This window comes from Monodon monoceros, unplaced genomic scaffold, assembly GCF_005190385.1.
Source record: "Monodon monoceros isolate NGI ecotype Baffin Bay Population unplaced genomic scaffold, NGI_Narwhal_1 Super_Scaffold_9, whole genome shotgun sequence".
In the NCBI taxonomy this organism is placed as follows: domain Eukaryota; kingdom Metazoa; phylum Chordata; class Mammalia; order Artiodactyla; family Monodontidae; genus Monodon; species Monodon monoceros.
This window is the reverse complement of record NW_021703786.1, coordinates 38,316,343-38,334,449: the sequence shown is the minus strand read 5'-3', so window position 1 is coordinate 38,334,449 and position 18,107 is coordinate 38,316,343. Positions and strand designations below refer to the sequence as shown.

The 18,107-nt window shown below is 61.3% G+C and overlaps 2 protein-coding genes across 4 annotated transcripts in view; one reads left to right on the top strand and one right to left on the bottom strand.

Moving 5' to 3' along the window:
- RAI1 (retinoic acid induced 1) overlaps nucleotides 1–18,107 on the bottom strand; it is a 105,687-nt gene that overhangs the window by 46,827 nt on the left and 40,753 nt on the right. The gene's annotated exons all lie outside the window — the stretch shown is intronic.
- Nucleotides 1,456–6,040, top strand: LOC114889304. The gene is made up of 3 exons (XM_029212451.1): nucleotides 1,456–2,117; nucleotides 4,105–4,225; nucleotides 5,344–6,040. Exons 1-3 carry the CDS (start codon nucleotides 1,897–1,899, stop codon nucleotides 5,635–5,637), a joined length of 636 nt encoding a protein of 211 aa, XP_029068284.1. The 5' UTR covers nucleotides 1,456–1,896; the 3' UTR covers nucleotides 5,638–6,040.

Genomic DNA, 18,107 nt, shown 5'->3' with positions numbered 1-18,107 from the left:
AATAAGGGAATTTACGGAAGGCCAGCTAATCAGTGATAGCACACATGATTTCTGCAACTTCGTTAGTGCTGCTAACCCGAGTTATCATATAAGAGGCAGGAGTGTGGCTAGGGGTTGGGGGCAGGACATATGATGCTTATGCATAAGACAGGAAAAGATACCCCAGGTGCAAGGCTGTACAACGTGTCCAGTGGAGTGTAGGCTGGACTTCTGCCAGGAACTCTTGTGCAGTATACAACCTATACAACTGTACATTTGGGCCCTAGGTTTAGGTGAATGTCAGCATGGAGGCGTTTCCCCAAACAGGTCTCCCGAGCCTTTCAGACCACTGAACTCAGGTGTGAGAGCAGCCTGAAATCAAATGCAAAGTGTGTGTGTGTGTGTGTGCACGTGCGTGCACACACACGCACAAGCACGTTTTTCTAAAGCGAGTGCAGAGCTTTTATCCAATTCCCATAGGGTGCAGAGTCCCTGCAGTCTAGACCTGGATCTGGCCCCAGGGTCTGGGATGGAGAGGGCTAGACGGGTCTTAGTAGAGCCTGGGGACGCAAACATTTGATATTCTGTTTCTCAAACACTGAAGGTTCTGAGTATCAACACCACACAGGCTTGAAAAAAGGCAGATTCCTGGGTTGTTTCCCTTGAGATCTGTAGTTTGCGGGTGGCCTGAGCCCAGAAATCCTCGGTGGTACAAACTCTGGGATTTCGATCAAACCGGCCAAAGCTCCAGAAGCTCTGATGTTATACACAGTTACTACTGGCTTTGCCTAGCATTGTATTTCCTTCTTTGGGTGTTGGTGGGGAACAACGTATGTACCCCAGAGCCCATTCAAACCCCGAAAGCTGCATCTGTGCGTAACAGTGTAACTGGGAGTGCCGTGGGGGCAGGGGCTGCGGAGTTTTGTCACTCCCACTCCAGGCACAGTGAGTGGGCCACTGGGCCTCCCAGGGTCTCTGTCCCCAAGGTGTGCTGAACAGCCCTCACCAGCCCATTTCTGTACCATGTGTGCCTCCTAGGCAGGGCCACCCCACGGCTCCCCATGCTGCCAGAACAGGGGACCATTCACCACGGGCACACGCCAAGCCAGGCTCCTCCGGCTTGGCATCCAGGCCAGATGCTCACCCCATGGCCTGGCCTTGGACATAAGCTCTTCTGTGTCTGGGAGTGAAGGGACATCTGTCTCCCTTTCTCCCAAGCCCCAGCGTCCAGCCCTCCGCCTGCCAAGGAGGCCTTGGAGGCAGTCAAATGAATGGATTCATTCAACAATATAAACTGAGCACCTACTGTGTGCCAGGCCACGGGCAGGACCCTGCCTGAACGGCAATCTGGTGTGGGAGGGGGATGCACGATTAAAGGTTCAACCACACGGGAGACACGGCCTAAGCGGAGCAGGCACGTGGTCTGTTAGGAAAGCTTCCAGAGGAAGGGTGAGGAACTGGCCAGGATAAGGGACTTGGAGACCAGGAACAGGCAATGCACGTGCAAAGGCCCTGTGGCAGGAAGGGGCCGGTCGGGGACAGATTGGCGGGGTGGACCACAAAGTGCGCATACCAGGATTAGGAGGCACTGGCCAAGTCGGGCCTCTCACTGCCAGACCCCGGGGACCAGAAGAAACGACCAGAGCAGAGACGGAGCCAGGTCGAGGCGGCCTTTGTTCTGGGCGCCATCCACGCGCACTCCCCCAACCACGCCCCCCGGAGGCCGTCCCGGAAGCCCCGCCCCTTCCAGCCGCACACGCGCGCGCGCGCCAGAGGAGACACGCCCCGCCCACTTCCTGCCCGGGATACCCTGCCTCTCCGCAGCGTGTCGGCCAATCAGGGGCGGCGGCCAGGCGGGGGCGGGGCCCGTGCGAACACAAAAGGCCAGAAACCCACACAGTCTCCGGCGCTGTAACCATGACTACCGGCGCCCTCGCGCCGCCCCGGACGCTGCCGGGGACGCGCCCGCGGGCCGGGGGTGGGGGCCAGTGGGGGGTCTCGCCCGCGGTGCGCTCGGACTCCCGCCCTCGTCCACTGAGAAATAGGGTCACGTTTTGCCCAGGGCTGAATTCGCTCCTTAATTCAACATTTACTGAAAGCCTGCTGTGTCCAGAGGCTAGAGATCCGCCACCGAACAGGTCAGACTCCAAACAAAATCCTGCCCTCGGGTGGCTTACACCGGGAGGCAGGGTGCGGAAGGGACGCAACCAATGAGCATAAACGTAAGCAAATTACAGGGCGAGGTGACTAAGCGCCGCTTCGGGGAAAACACAGATTGGAGTGAGCAGAATGGGAAATGTCAGGGTCCGCAGCCTTACACGGGGTGATCTGGCGGCCTCCTCAAGAGGTGACACCGAGGGAAGGCTAAAGGGAGAGGAATCAGCTGTGTGGCGTTGGAGCCAGAGGAAGAGCCAGTGCGACGGGGCGGGGAGCAAGGCGGCCCCGCGTGTGTAGCTGAGAACAGGGAGCAGAGGCGACCAGTCCTGAGAGGTGACAGCACAGGGCCTCGGCAGGTCCCCCTCTTCTTCCTTTCCTGCTGTCCGTCCTCCTTCCTCTTCTCTTCCCAGGCCTTCTCTCCTCCACAACTAGAACTAGACTACTCCCTCAGCTCAGATAGGAAGGACCTGGGTTACTGGTCTGGGCAGCAGACCAGGCTCTGGGGCTGAGGCAGAGCCAGGAGCCAGGCGCTGCCAGCCTCTGCTAAGCTGTTCCCTCTGCCTGGCACGCCCTTCCCACCTGTCAATGTGTCAAGTGTCACCTCCTCCCGGAAGCCAGGCTTGGTGAGGCACCACTCCTGGAACTACCCTCCATACAGACGCTATCACAGCACTGACCATTACCCTCCTGCAGCTTTCCCTCTGGGGGCATCTGTCCTTCCTCTGCATGGGTGACAGGCAGGGGCCAGCTGCCAAGTGGCAGAAAGGCCAGCAGGAGAGCACTTGTCAATCACAGGGGACGGGGAAGACAGAACCTGAAGTCGATGGCCAGTGGTTAGTGGGCACGCGTGAGCCTACCAACCACTAACTACCACCCCCGGTGCGGGAGGGTGAGTCCTGCCTTAGCCTCCACGCACAGGAGCCCCGCAGGGGCCCAGAGCTGGTGACTTAGAAATGAACAGAAGCCGTCCAACAAACATGGACCGCTAAAATGATGGAGAGACATACCCCGCCCCCAGGCGAGAACAAACCCTCATAAGACGAGGAAAAGGGGGAGCCAGCCCCTGCGGCTCTGCACACTGGCCGCCTCCTTAAATGCCCACGCGTTTGGTGTGTCGAGACTCAGGGTGAGTGTCAGCAGGACACTCCGGACAGGTGGCCTTTAGGAAGCAGGGCAGGGCAGCACTTGACAACACGGGTCCTCGGGCCGGCTCTGGCCGGAACATGTCGTCTGAGCCTCAGTCTCCTCGTGTGCAAACGGGGCTGAGAGTAATACCCGTCTTACGGGGCCGCAGTGAAAACTACATTGATGAAGTCGACAAAACCCACGTCCTCTCCCTGGAGCCGCAGCTGGACTGTATCTCCCAGCCTCTCCTGCAACTGGGGACAGTCACATAACTGAGTTCCAGCCAGTGGCATGTGAGGGCAGGTGAGGTGCCCCGCCCAGGCATGGGGACCAAGCCCAGGCCGCAAGGGAAGGCAGGGCCTTGACACAGGAGAAGCCACCCATCGGCCAGAAACTCTTGCTGCCCTCATGTGTGAAGAATGAACTTCTGGAAATGTTAGCGTTTGTCTGTTACTGCAACCAGCCTTACCCTAACTAGCTCAGGGATCCACTTACCCATTTCCTCGTTTACCCTTCAATAAATACTCATGAGGGGCTCTGGGGATGCCCTCGTGGAGCTTAGGTGTCAACAAAGGCCATCCTCAGTAAGTGCTCAGGGCAGGGGACTGGGGCAGAAAGGCTTCCCTGGGATGGGGTCTCAAAGAGAGGGCAGAGAAGGGGAGAGGCCGCAGGGGTGGAGGTCCTTCGGCCTGAGGGAACACGGTCCACTCCTGGAACCCAGAGGTGGAAAGATGCAGCCGAAGTGGTCCGACTTCATCACCTCCCCGTTCTGAGCCTCCGTTTTCTCTTTAAAACGAAGGCGACACTAATAACACTGCCTCTCGGGGCATCTCTGGGTTGCAGGGGAGAGAACGCCACTTGCGATGCTCCTGGATGCCCTTTCATCCCGACATCACCCAGAGTGGGAGCCGAGGCTTCTGCCGGCCGCCTGTGCGGTGCAGGTAGGGGGACGTCAGTTCAGGAGGTGAGCAGGGCTGGGCAGGGGCTCGGGCAGGGCAGGGAGGGCTGGCGGCTGCTCTTCAGGCTCGTGCACGCAGGCTGCACATCAAGGATTGTCTCCAGCCGGGAGAGCTATTAGGCAGCAGCGGAAGTGCTGCTGGCTCTCTGGGGAGGCGGTTGTGGGGGGGGCTGGTGCTGAGCGGGAACTGTCTGCTGACAGCACATGCTGGCTGCTATTCAGTCTCCTCTGGACAGGGAAACGAGCAGCGGAGGATCTGGGGGCAGGTCTGGGAGGTCCCTGGGGGCTGATATGTTGAGCACTTCCCTGATGTCCCATGCCAGCCTGGCTGCTGTCTCCTGAGATAAGGAGCAGAAAAAGACACAGCAGATCTGGGAGGCGTGCTGGGCACCGGGCGAGCAGGAGGTTGCTGGCCAGGGGAGGTCCGACCAGGAGCTGGAGCCCCCAGTGACTTGCAGTGGGACCACGTCACTCCCGCCCTCATATACCTGCCTCGGCTCCCCAGCTGTCTGCTGAGAGCATCAAGGCTCCTCCAGACCCCGGCACACCTCTGCACCACAGCTGCTCCCACTGCCATGCTTCTGCATCCACTGTTTCTTCCGCCAGGCGTGCCAGACTCACCTCCCATCCCCTTACATCTTTTCTATCATCTTTTTAAGAACCCCTTGGAGTTCTAAACCTGGCTGAGTGAGGTGGCCAAGCAACTTCCCCTCCAAGCCGTAGCTTCCTCACTGAGAACATGTGGAAGCTATTTCTTACCTCACAGGATTGTTGGTGCAAATTAAACACGACAGCGTCTGTGAAAAGCACCTGACGGCAAACAGCACGAAGTAGTTATTTAAAAAGTAGCCCCCCCCACCTCAAAAAACACCAACCAACTTCTTGCAGCAGCACCTCCTCCGGGAAGCCTTCCCTGACCACACCCCCTGGTCTGGCTTAAGTGCCTTCTTGTTGGTCCCTCCCTCCCTGGGCAACCCCTGGCACGGCACCACACGGGGCAGCAATGACTGTGACTTTCCTGGTGGGTGCCAGGCCCCACAGTCAGTGTCAGACAAAGAAGTTGAAAGAAGGGGTGAATGGCACAGGCCCAACCTCAGCCTCCTCCTCTGTCTGGACCCTGGTAGGTGAGAGGACAGGCATCTCAGATGCCCCTGGACCCCAGGATTCTCGGCCTCCATGCTCGGGACCAGCTTGCCAGGCTGCTGTCCATCTCTGCTCGGAGGAGTCCTGACCTCGGCCCAGGCCCCCACTCTCCTCCCCAGGCAGCCACTGATGGCAGCTCCCAGAGATGGGGATGGGCCCACTCCGCTCCCTCATCTGCCATGCTGCCGGCCAGCCGGTGGCCAAGTGGCCAGCCTGAGCTCAGGGCTGGCTGGAGAAGGGGTGATGAAACATCCCAGGTGGCCCCAGGAGCTTAGGGAAGCAACGGGTGGGGGTCCCCGAGCTGTCTCCATTTCTTCTAGGAGGCTCAGGGGTACTACGCATTTATCCCAGACGAGGCCACGCTGACACAAATCCGGCAGGGCCCTGCTCTGGGCCAGAAGCTGTCAGCTCACAGCCCCGCCGGCTATCTCCCCCCACCCAAAGCTCGGGGAGGCAGTTATGGATGTCTTTGATTAATAAGAAATGGGGGCAATGAATTAACCATTATGTAATAAATGCAGCTTGTTTGGCAGCCATATCTTTCAAAAACACGGCTCCTGTGTGTGAGAAATAGCGGAGGGGGGTCCCTCAGTAAAGACATATGGCACTCCAGGGGAGACTACCATGTTTGCCCCAGGAGCCCCTGTACCTGGGGGTCGGCAGTGACAGCCTCGGGCATCTTCGGGCGGGGGGCGGGGGGGGGGGCGTGACGCGGGGGCACCTGGCCAGGAGTCCCTGGAGAGACAGAACAGGCGGTAGGGGGGCAGGGGGAGTAGGGCAGAGAACAGGGGCTCTGGGCTCAGCCCAGGTCCCTACCTCCCTGCCCAGTGCAGGGCGGGGCTCCCGGTCCTGGGGCTGCTGCCCGCCCTGCTCTGAAAGGAGAAGCAGCAACACATGTTTCCTTGGATCAGAAAATAACGTCGGCTCCCAGATGGGCCATGGGCCGCGTCCTCTCCCTCCCCCGCTTTGTGCCAAGGTCTGTCTTTCTGGGGAGCAGCAGAGGGTGGCGGGCGGGGGCAGGGGCACCAGCGGGGCACCTGGCGCTCGGTCATCGCCCACTCCTGTCTGCCGCGAGATGTGACAGGTGCTGGCAGGGGGCATCCTGCCCAGGATGGGGGCCGGGCAGTGGGGCCTGGGATGGAGACCAGACCTCCACGCCCCCCGGCCACCCGCCTGCCCGCCCACAGCTGTACTGGAGGTCGGCTCCCACCCACAGGGGACCGGAGCTTGGCCCGCTCGGGCCGTCGTGGCTCCTGTCGCTCAGAACAGAGCAGGGCCCGAGGCCGCCCGCCTGTCCTCCCAGGGGCTGCTCACAGAGGGCCTGACCCGGCAGAACCGCGGGGACCCAGGGGCCACGGGTCCCAAACTGGATCCAGGTCCAGTGCCCTCCGTGCTTCCTCCCCTCTGCACTTCTGAAGTCTGCACGCGCCCGAGGAGACCCGTGGGCCCTTCCTGAGCCCCACAATGCCCCGACCTGTCTCCCAGCAGGCCCTTCCCCGTGACACCTCCCCAGCACCTACAGGCGGCGCCCTTCCGGCCCCAGCCAGTCTCCCCAGCAGGATGAGGGTTCCCTGCACAGTAGGTGCTCAATGAAGGGGTGTGTGTGCAACGGCCCCAGGGCCTCCCCCAGCCAAGCTGGTTCAGTGAGAAGGAGGGGCGGGTGCGGGCAGCACGTGGGACCCCACAGTGGGCGTGTTCAAATGCCACCCTCTGCGCGGTCACTCACGTGGGTGAGCCATCTCTTAGGCCCCGTGTGCCCAGAACTGTGCAGGGGACACGGGTAATTGGTCCCACCGCCCGTTCCCATTTGTATGTCCCCTCCCCGCCCCGAGCCCGCTGGCTGCCCTGCTGCCCAGCCAGGGCACTCCTGAGCGGACGGGGCCCTGGCTGGCATCAGCGGCAGCTGAGGGCCACCCCAGGAACTGTGGTTCAGGCAGGCCAAGGTCAGGGACGGTGTGCTGGGCTTTTCTGTGTCTCTGCCCAAGGGCCCGACCAGACGAGCCCCAGAGAGAATGCTGAGTGTGAGATGTGCCGCCCACCTGCCCTAGCACTGCCGGTGCCATAAACCAGGCTGGTGGTGCCTGGGCGCCAACGGTGATGAACTGCAACGGGTGGGGGGCGGCTGGGCCCCTGGACGCTGCTCAGGGGCCTCCTCGTCGGCCGGGGGCCCGGCACACAGAAGAGACACGAGAAATGTCTCGGGCATGGAAGTGAGTACAGATTCCTTCCAAATCGCAAAGGCTACCGTTTATCAAGTGTTCTGCCTATATCACCTTGTTTAAAACCCAGACTGGGAGAATTCCCTGGCAGTCCCATGGTTAGGACTCTGCACTTTCATTGCTGAGAACCCGGGTTCAATCCTTGGTTGGGGAACTAAGATCCCACAAGCTGAGCAGCGAGGCCAATAATAATAATAATAAGTAATAAAACTGGGACTGGAATGAAGGAATTTGTAACAGCAGAAAAGCCGTTCACGTGGTAGGCAGGGGACACTGGAGGGGCACGCGGGGCTGCAGAACACTGCGTGCGGAAGGGTCCCATGGAGTATAACCCCAGAGGCATGAGAAACGCACAGAATTCCCGGCGACGGGAGGGTGGGCCCCCCCCGACTGCGACCCAGGGTCGGCGGGTGGGGGGTGGCAGCGGCTTGGGCCTGGAGCTCTGGGAACATGAACTTCTGAGTTCACACGCTTCTGTTTTGTCTTTTTTTTTTTCAAACAATGAATGCATGTTATTATTTTTTTAAAGGATATGACTTTTGGCAAAGTTGCCAGTGAATCAGTGCCCGGGGTGGGGGGTTGTGGGCCTGGCAGGCCCTCCGGGGTAGGCGACTTCAGACTGGGGAACACGTGTGCGCACAGGCATTAATTCAGGAGGCAAAGACCTGACCCTCCGAGCTGCCTGCCAGCTACCCCAGGCCTTGGCAGTAAGCAGCCATTCATTCATTCATTCACTGATTCATTCACAGATATTTATGACGTGTCTGCCGTGAGTCTCCGGGCCTCTGTGGTAGGCCTGGCGCTGTGGCCTGGGGCCGGGCTGGGGTGCACAGGCCCCTGCCTGCCTCCTGCCGTGTGCCCCCTGCATCCCCGCCCCTTGGCCCCTGTACGGCATCACCTGCGGCCACGGGAGCCCACCCCCCACCCCCCCCACCCCCAAGCCGGCAGGCACCCAAGATGGAACTTCGGTCTCTGAGAGAGACACGGGCATGAGCTGGTTACTGCCTTTTCAGCAAACATAATTCCTTTTTATTAGAAAATTAAAGGCTGGGGCCAGCTTGCCAAAAGCCGGAAGAGCTGAAACGTGCTTTCCTAAGATATGCAGCATCTAATGAAACAGATTTGCTTGTCTGCCTCCTTTCCCACCATCACCTCCCCTGGGCCCACCCTCCCTGCAGTCCCACCCCTTCCACGGCTTGGCCTGGGCCCCGCAGGTCCAGCACCTGGGCACGGGCGGGCTCGCCTCTGGCCCCTGGCACAGGGCAGGAGCCCCACTCCCCAGGTGCCAGCCTTCTGAGAATTATCTCGGGGATTCTCTTGCTTTCCTGAGATGCAAAGGCGCCCGTGGCCTCCGCTAAGCTGAGGGTTTCTGGAGGGAAAGGCAGGAACAATAAAGGACTGGGCTCCTGAGAAAGGAGCTCGTCCATCTGGAGACCCGGGAGTGGCAGCTCCAGACAGCAGGAGGAAGCCAGGGCAGAGTCGAGGAGAGGAGAGGACTGTCCCTCGCTGCCACACAAAAAGCCACCCAGGGAGTTCTCTCTTACTGAAAAGTCCTTGATTCTTCCCTTTCTGCCGCAGAACTCTTATTAATGGGGCAATGGAGGGGCCCGGGGGATGGTCCTCCCGCACAGAAAGGTGGCCGCGACGCCCCACGAGTCTTTAGAGCTGGGAACTAGGGAACTCCAGGATCGGGTTTTTCTTCCACTAATCTCCCTTCCTCTTTCCTTTTCTTTTTTCTCTGCCGGTCAGAGGTTACCTCCCTGGTTTACAGGGAACCTCAGAGCTGGGTGGAGGAAGCTGGGAGTGACGTGTGTGTGAGCGCGTGTGCGTGCGCACGTGAGAACTCGCGCACGCGCGTGTGCGCCTGTGTGTGTGTGAGCGCGCGTGTGTGCGCAGGCGTGTGCGCTGAATGCAAAACTGGTGACCACACTCTTGGGGTGCCAACGGGGGTGGGAGTAGGGGGCGGGGTGTCTGTCTCAGGTATGTCTGCCCCCGGCCCCCTCCCCACACATCCCCACCCCTCCCCACTCTGCTCCCTGTTCAAGGGCAAATCCATCCCCTCACTCCCTCCTTGAGTAACAAAAGGCAGATGGAGTCCCCTTCCACCTGCTCTGACTGAAGCCTCTGCGGTGGCATGTCTAGCAGAACCGCTTTGTTCTGGGGAAAACCAAGACGGAGGTCTGTCCCAGGGCCCGCCAGGGTGGGGGTCAGAAAGGAACACGAAAAGCAGCAGCAGCGTCCCACAGGTCCGCGCCGCCTGGACCTCTTGCCTGAGACGCGTGGTCCAGGAAAGCACCACCAAAAGGGCTCTGGTCAGCAGAGTCCGGTCGGATCCCAGCCTAGTGACCACGTTTGCCCCGTGGCCTGGGGCAAATTCTTTCACTCTCTGCGCCTGGCTTGCTGGCCTTTCATGACAACCATAGGAAGCCCCTGGCACAATGCCAGGTCTCTCCCCCGACCTGGACAGCTCTTGGGCTGATGGGAGGAGCCACTTTCCCATGGGGGGGGGGGAGGGAGTGTGGAAAGAAACAGGAGTGACAGTGACACCAGTTCCCCAGGGGTGGCTGTGCGGGGTCCAGAGCCTCTGGGAGGTTTCAGAGGAAGAGGGCATGTCCCTGACCCTGGTACCCAGGGTTTCTCTGGGTGGAGGAGGCGCTGGGATCCCTGGCCAGGGTCCTCCCAAAAGGAGGCCATGGCAACAGCTAGGGGCAGGCAGGGGCCCTGGCCCAGGTGCCAAAGATCTGCATTCCGTGTATGCACCACTCCCCGCAACGTCGAGGTCCCAAGGCTCCAGGAGGGCACCAAGCCTGAGGCCGCAGCATGGGGCCTGGCCCACGTAGGTGAGCAACCCCCATGTGCTCTGCAGCACTGATGCCTGGACCCCGGGCCACGTGCTTAGAAGGGGATTCAGCCTGGCCTCTGAATCCCTGCGGGGGGGGGGGGGGGGGGGGAGGCTGCAGCATCAGGAGGCTCCCTTCCCCCTTGGTGGTGAGGTGAGTCAGCCCGCCAGCTCGGGGGAGGCGCTGCCCTGTCTGGGCCCAAGGTGAGGAGGTCAGCTCAGCAGCAGACCGGCTGGCTGGGCTGGCGCCTGGGACCCAGCCCACAGGCAGCCTCTGGGGCTCCAGGCCCCCAACCCGAGGGAGGATGGGGCCCAGCTCAGGGCAGGTGGTGGCTTAAGCCTCAAAATCCCCAAGCAAGGGGAGGCCAGTGGGGGGCGGCTGGAGGTCAGGGGAGGGGGCAGGCGCAGGACGGTCTGGGGCTGAGACAGGGCAGCGCGCCCGCCCAGCTCTGCAGGTGGAGGGGCCCCAGGCCCGGCCCCCTGCTGCCTGGTTCTGTCTGCACCCGCATCCCCACCCCGAAAACACCCCCGTCTTCGCTTCCCCGGCGCCCAGGGCTGGCCTGTCCTTTCCCGTCCATCTCTGGCCCCTCACCCTTGGAAGGCAGCCATAGCCCACCCACCCGCCACCAAAGGTGGGCTGTGCGCTCCTAGAGCCAGGGCTCCAGTGAGCCTTGCCGCGCGCAGTTCTCATCGTAATGGTTTTCCAGGGTGCGCAGAGGACACAGCGCCCTCCGCCCTCACCCCGGACGGCCCCACTGTCCCTTGTAGCCTGTGCCCCGGGTGCAGGGCCCCCAACACAGGCGTGTCTGGGTGCCAGGAAAACACAGAACCCGGCACGCTAACAGCCCCACCTGAGAACACCCACAAACCCCACTTCCCAGATGGGGAAGACTGAGACCCCCCAGGGGCCCCCTGCATCCCCGAACCTCAGAGGCGCTCCCCACCCGCAGCCTGAGGAGGCCTGCTGGAGCCCACCCTTCTCCCCATTTCCTGCTGCCCCTGGGGTCCTCTGTCCCCTCCAGCAGACAGGCCCCCCCTCCGGCCCCATGGGGCGGCAGGGACCACCCAGGCAGAGAGAGCGGGAGAGTGAGCAAATGTGTGTGTGTGTGTGTGTGTGCGCGCGCGCGCGCGGTGACCCAGCCCACCGGACGCTCCGCCCAGCTGACCGCAGCTGGGAAAACAGGCTCCTCAGCCCCCGCTGCCCGCCCCGCCCCCTGCCCAGCCCAGCCCAGCCCAGCCGGCCAGTGCCTCACCGGGCCCTGAACCAGGAACTGGGCCCACGGCCATGGTCGCCTCAGCCTGAGCCATAACCCCCGGCCGCCCCCCGGTACCCTGGCTGAGAAGCCCCCAACACAGGCTGCCCCGGATCCACACCTGCTTCAGGCCAGCCCCCTCCAGCTCTCGACCTTTCCCCAAACTGTGAGGGGTGAAGGGTCCGTCCCTTAACTGCAGTGTCCCCACAACTGCCCGAGACCCCCATCTCCCTGAACCGCAGCCCTCCACCCCATGCCCGCCGCCAGCATGCGGGGCGTGGGGCGCCCCCTTAGCTCCCTCCTTCCGGGGTGGGGGGCTCCCTGCCCTCTCCCACCCCACCAGGTGCGGGGCCTCTGCCGGCCCCGCGCTCCCGAGGCGGGATCACTGAGGCTGAAATTTCAATTAAGGACGAGAAATAATTACTCCGGGGCTCCAGGCCAGCTCAAATGGTGACAGTCCTCAAAATCTGCTTCCCTGGAGTCGGGGGGAGGTGGCCCGGGACCCCGAGGTCAGCCTGGGCCCGAGCAGGCACCTGGCCTTCCCCCACTTTTGGCCTTGAACCCCGCAACCCTTCTGCTGAACCGAGACCAACCTCAGGGCTGCTCAAAAGTAGGGGGTGCTGGGGGGCTCGAGAGGGTGGGAGCTCCTGTCAGGGGGGCTGGGGAGTGAGCCTCTGATGGCTCCCGGGAAGCTGCATCAAGGGAAATTAACCATTCAGCCTCTGCCTGTTCCTGCAGTGAGCCCCGAGGTGGCCAGGGTCCCACAGGCTGGGGCTGGGGACCCCAGGAGCAGGACCAGAAGGCTCCGGCCTCCCTCGGGGAGGGGTGGGCCTAGGCAGGAACCGCCCCTCCAGGCCTTGGGCCCACCCCACAAAGCAAGGGTCACAGGTGGGGTTGTTCGTGGGCCCCCAAGGCCATCCCCCGTCTACGCCTCAAGAAGCATTCACAGCCAGCCTTAACTACGCCACCCTCATCTCCAGAAAACTCCCTCTCCAGACACGTCCCCGCTCTGAGAATGACCCATTTCCTCTCCAGAAACCCTCTGTTTAATCCAGAATGTTCCATCTCCAGAAATGTTCCATCTTATTTCCAGAAATATCCTTTCTCATCTTCAAATATAACCCATCTCCAGAAATGCCAGCGCTCTCTAAAAAGGCTCCATCTTAGCTCCAAAAATGCTCCATTTCCAGAAATATCACACCCCATCTCCAGAGATGTTTCATTTCAGCTTCCAAAATACCTCAAATCCAGAAGTGCCCTATTTTATGTCCAGAAATACTCCAGCATCATCTTCAAAAACATTCCACATTTCCAGAAGTACCATAGTTTGTCTCTAGAAATAGTCCATTTCCAGAGATGTTTCGCCTCTAACAATGTTTGGAATCCAGAAAGGCCTCATCTTCACCCCAGAAAATGACCTCTAGTTCCAAAAATGCCCCCATTTCACCTTCCATCTTCACGCCCCTCCTCCAGAAAAACTTTGCATCGTCTCTAGAAACGTCCTCATCCTATCTCCAGAAACGCCATGTCTCATTTCTAAAAACACTCCATTGCTGGAAACATTCCGTCTGCATCTGGAAACGCTCACGGTGTGTCCACAAGGGTCTCCCCCTCTGGCCCAGATGCTGCAGAAACTCAGGAACCCACTTCCTTCTCCCGGGGATCTCTCGGCCACCTGCAGGGCCTGCTCATATCCCAGGAGCAAGGATAAAGAGGTGGGCTGGCAGGTGTTGAGGTCCCTGGAAGCGGGGAGCACGGACCCTCCCGGGTCTGACCCGGGGACAGGGGCAGTGAGGGGCCCGGGTGGGAAGGTCTGGCCCAGGAAGGGTGGGCGGGGCCTTGGCACACCCCCCCCAGCACAAATGCGTCCACTGGCCCCGGTGCCCGCACTCACAACCCCCCCCCACCCCTCAGAACCACACACGCGTGCAACCCCACCCGGGCAAGCGCACAGAACACACGTCCCCACCCTCCTCCACGCTCCCTGCCTCTCTGGGCAGGGCTGGGGACCCCGAGGGGCAGAAGGCCACTGCTGGGGCCCTCCAACCAGACAGGGTGGCCTCAATAACTGCTGTGTGTCATCGGGGGAAATTCACGGCCCGGGACTCTGGGCTCAGAAGGGAGATTAGGGTGTGCATTCCTGACCTGCTCGCATACCTACTAGGATGGGGCTCCAGAGCAGCCCTGCTGCTTCCGGGCCACTGGAAATGACAGCAAGTTCCTCTCTGGGTGGAACTGAAACTCCACGAAGTCACCTCTGCCCACATGGCCTGGCACTGCTGTCTGGAGCTGCGAAGCCTGTGTCCCACCGAGACTTGCACAAGGAGATGCCCCCCTCCCTGTCCCCAGACAGCGTGGAGAGGTAAGGGGTCAGCTGTTCTGCAGGAAGGGGCCTGGAGACACCTGGGTGGAGAGCGGGCGTGCCGGCACGTGCAGATACACAGGCAGGCATGCAGTACACCTCCAGGCCCTGGACCCGCAGCCGGGAAGGGAGGAGGTGGCCCGTCCGCACCAGGTCTGTCCCTCAGACCTCAGGGCGGCCGTTCTTAGAGCCTCCAGGTGGGCAGGAGGGGAAGGGGGCCCGATCCACGGTCTCCGCTCCTGGTGGCATCCGTTAGCTCTGGTCTGCTCCCACGGGAGGATAATTACCATTTATTAGGCCTCCCGATTTAGACTCAGCCTCAATTAACTGGAACCTCCCGAGCCCCCTTTTCTGATCCTTTGGGGCCAAGGGCAGACACGACACACCTTCAAGGTGCCCTTCAATTTCCCTCGGCGTGGGCCCCTTTGTCTGCCACCACACTGGCCAGCTCCTGCCCAGAAAGGGGGCTTCCACATCTGTCCCCCTCAATCTCTCTCGTCCCAGAGAGCCATCCTCTCTCCATGGAGACCTCCCGCTCTGGGAATTCACGTCCCCACTCAAAGAACGTGAGAGAGAAAAGCCGAATCTGAATGGACCGTGGTCTCGGGGGCCAGGACGGAGAGCAGGGGGTGAGGCCTCGCGTGGGACGGCGGGCGGGGTGTCCCCCGGGCTCTCAGCTCCGGGGCCGCAGACTTTCTGGAGGCGTCTGCATTGGTATTCTCAGCCCAAATTACACCGACTCTCCCGGGACCCTTTCATTGCACGTTGTCGCTTCAGCAAAAGGTTATGTGCGAGAACATCAAAATCCTTCCCACATATTAACCAAAAGAGCGTTTTTTTAAATGCACAGGGAAAACGCGGCCAATTTTACAGTATCTGAGATGAGAACGGGTGTTGGACTGGGTGGCACCCGGCAGTCCCTCACCTCTCTGCACCCTCTTCCCTCTATCAGAGAGGCCCGGAGGGTGGATGTGAGGCTGGACCGAGCAGTCGCAGTCACGGTCACATGTGGAACCAGCAGAGCCCGGCTGGGGGCAGTGTCCAGGTGCTGCCCAGCAGGCGTGAGGGCAGGAGAGCTCGGCAATGCTCCCCAGGCACCTCGGGCCCCTTCCCACACCTCTTCTCTTCCCCACGCAGCCCCCTCCTTCCTTTTATTTACTTTTGGCTGGAGAATTTCTTCAAGACCCAGTTTGAATCGGTTCCTCAGTTGTGACATTTTACAGATGAGCGTCAAAGACGTAATCTGCCCAAGATCAGCAAAGGCTGGGGTGCCGAAAGCTGGGGTGCCGGGATGGAAACTCAGGCGTCAGTAAGCTCGGGGGTGGGGGGGAGACTAGACTGAGCAGGGACTGCAGAGGCCCAGGGGGTGGGCAGCCTGATCCCGGCTCTGCCTGCAGTGCTAGGACCTGCCAGGTGTAAGAGAAGCAAAAAGTGGGAATTCTATGTGAAACCTGGTATTTCTTAAACCCTGTGCGGCCACACAGCGCCCACCCGGAGGCATCATCAGTGCGCAGCCTCTGGCCTGAGGTCTCCCGCCCAGTCCCCGGCCCCTCCTGGGAGGGTGGGGTCTGCTCAAACAAGGGAGCCAAGGGCAGACACGACCGAAGTTTCTCCCCCGAGTGAAGTGGGCGAGTGGGAGGGGGCAGGACTGCAGAACGTGTTTTCATTCTCTAGGAGATGGCTCGGGTGCTCTTCTGTCAGACGGAGGTGATGGCCGAAGCCCCCAACGCGAGAGGCTCAGAGGGACCCGTAGGATGGGGCGGGGAAGGAGGAGGAAGTCCCAGAGGTCAGCCCCCTTCACCGGCAGGGTCTCTGCCCTATTGGCCATCCCCGCTGCTCAGGCTACAAGAAACCCCAAGATAACTGGAGCCCCGGGCAGGTGCGGAGGCACCTGGGAGGGGCCGCCCCTGCCTCGCGTCACAGCAGGTGATGCCCTGCGTGGCTGGCCTCCCCCAGTCACCGCAATGCGAGCCACGATGCCAGCTCCCCTTGCCCCCTCCCCAGACAGAGGGAGGGATGGTGTGGGAAGGCCTGCCCTGCCTGGGACGCCGCCCGCCCTGGGTCACCCCAGCTGAGCGTCTTACTGTCCCCGAGGACCTTGACCCACAGGTGCCTGACTCCTCCAAGCCTCAGTTTTTCCATCTGTAAAATGGGGACAACAGGAGACTTTCCTTCACAGGGGGTCTGAAGACAGGAAATAAGTGCTGGGGGGGGGCCCAGCAGCAGGGGGTCTTGCAGAGAGGATGCTCTGAACAGTAGGACTCCAGGTACCAGTCCTCTGCCCCCTGCCATCCCCACCGCCCCCCGTCCTGCCCCATCCCCACCGCCCCTCCTCCTGCCCTCTCTGGGTGTCCTTCCTCTCCATGCTGAGCTTCCTTCTGGGGAATTACAATCTGCTGGGCTTTAATTACTGGTCCCCGTGGCCCGCCATCTCTCTCCCCAGCCAAGATGTCATAATCCCTCTGGCTGGGCGCTGGGCTCAGTTGCAGGCCCCGCAGGCCCCTGCCTCGCCCCGGAGTGGTGCCCCAGGTCTGAGTTCTGTCCAGTCCACGTGCCACCAATTACAATCAGAGGAGGCGGGCGTTCTCAGGGAGCAAACTCAGGCCCTGAAGGGTCACGCTGCCCCACCGGGTCCTCCCACTTCTCCCTCGTCAGCCCCAGTGCACCCACCTCCAAGCCGCAGCTCCAGCCACGCTCCCCGCCCAGAGCACCCTTCTTTTCCCACTGCCTTCACAGCAGTCATGGCCCAGACTCCATTCAGCCTCCACCCCTGCCTCTACCTCTCCTGCTCCCACCGTCTGACCTCCAGAGCCCTGCAGGTTCTCTCCCGCCTCCAGGTTTGCTGTAAGGTGTGCCCGTGCCCTTCTTCCTCTGGAAGGCCCACCCTGGCTCCCCTGGGACAGGGCCAGGGTGCTGTCAGCAAACATCTGAAGGAAATGAGCCTGACCTATGACCCCGGTGCCCATCAGATGCCCGCCCCGCCCGGCTGTGCACACGGGGACGGGGCAGGCTGGCGCTCAGGTGGGTCCCGGCAGCCCCGGGTGTGCCCTCTGCTCCCACAGCCTCACCTCCAAGACAGCGAACAGGGCTGGGGACAGTGCAGATGTGCATGAGGCTGGTAGACTGAGGTTCAAGGCTGGACACAGAGACCCCTGAGGAACAGCCACTTAGCCAGGAGGCTGCAAACTGCGGCCTGGGGTCTCAATCTGGCCACAGGCGAGTTGCCGGATTAGGCGACAACGTACCCTAACCAGAAGATGTCACATAAACACCTAAGTACCAGTTCCTAAGAAGGCGGGTAACGGCACCTGGGCCACATCCCCAAATGCCACCCAGCAGAGCTGAGCTGCTGCCCCCCATGAGGACCAAGCGGCCCCCCTACCCTCGGTAGATTTGCCTGCTGGCCCTGCAGGTCCTGCAGGTTGGAGGGCCCTGCGCCGTGCAGACACGAGCTCATCCCGGGTCACTCCTGGGCCACACGCCTTTGTGTAAGCAGGATACTGTGGGAGGAGAGAGGAGGCATCTCTGGCCCTGGGAAAGGCAAGAAGGCCAATACCGCGTGGGTCAAGGTGCTCCTGGAAGGTGGCACCCTGCAGGCCCGGGCGGGCAGGGTCTCTGCCTGCTTCAGTGCGAAGGGCTTTTCGTGGGAGAAGCCAACATCTGCCTGTCTCTCTCCCAGCGCTGCCCTTGGGAATGGACAGAGGACCTTTCTGGTCCCATCGACGCCTCTAGTTCCTCATGACACCATTTCTGGCCCCAGAACCCTCCCCTGGGTCAAGCTCCCCCTAGGAATGTGGGATCTGGTCCAGCAGGTACATCCCCTCCCTTTTTCCAGACACTCTACCTTTGATAATGTAGTTTCAGGTGGGCCCAGTGAACTCCTTAGTCCCCTGGAGGCTCCTACCGAGACGACAGCCACCTCAACCCCAGAATGTCCCCCGGAAGCACTGAAGGAATAACAGCGCATCTCCCTCCCAGAAGCCAGCAAGCCCAGGGCCCCTGCCGCGGCAACGCACAGGTGCCCTGGCTGGACAGATGCGCAGGCAAACGCTTAACGAGCCTCTCTGTGCGT

Coding starts and splice junctions, on each gene's coding strand:
- LOC114889304 (XM_029212451.1), top strand. CDS start 1,897: ATGACTACCGGCGCCCTCGCGCCGCCCCGGACGCTGCCGGGGACGCGC. Junction 2,118..4,104: donor AGAGATCCGCCACCGAACAG/GTCAGACTCCAA, acceptor TCTGGGTTGCAG/GGGAGAGAACGCCACTTGCG. Junction 4,226..5,343: donor GGGGGACGTCAGTTCAGGAG/GTGAGCAGGGCT, acceptor GGACCCTGGTAG/GTGAGAGGACAGGCATCTCA.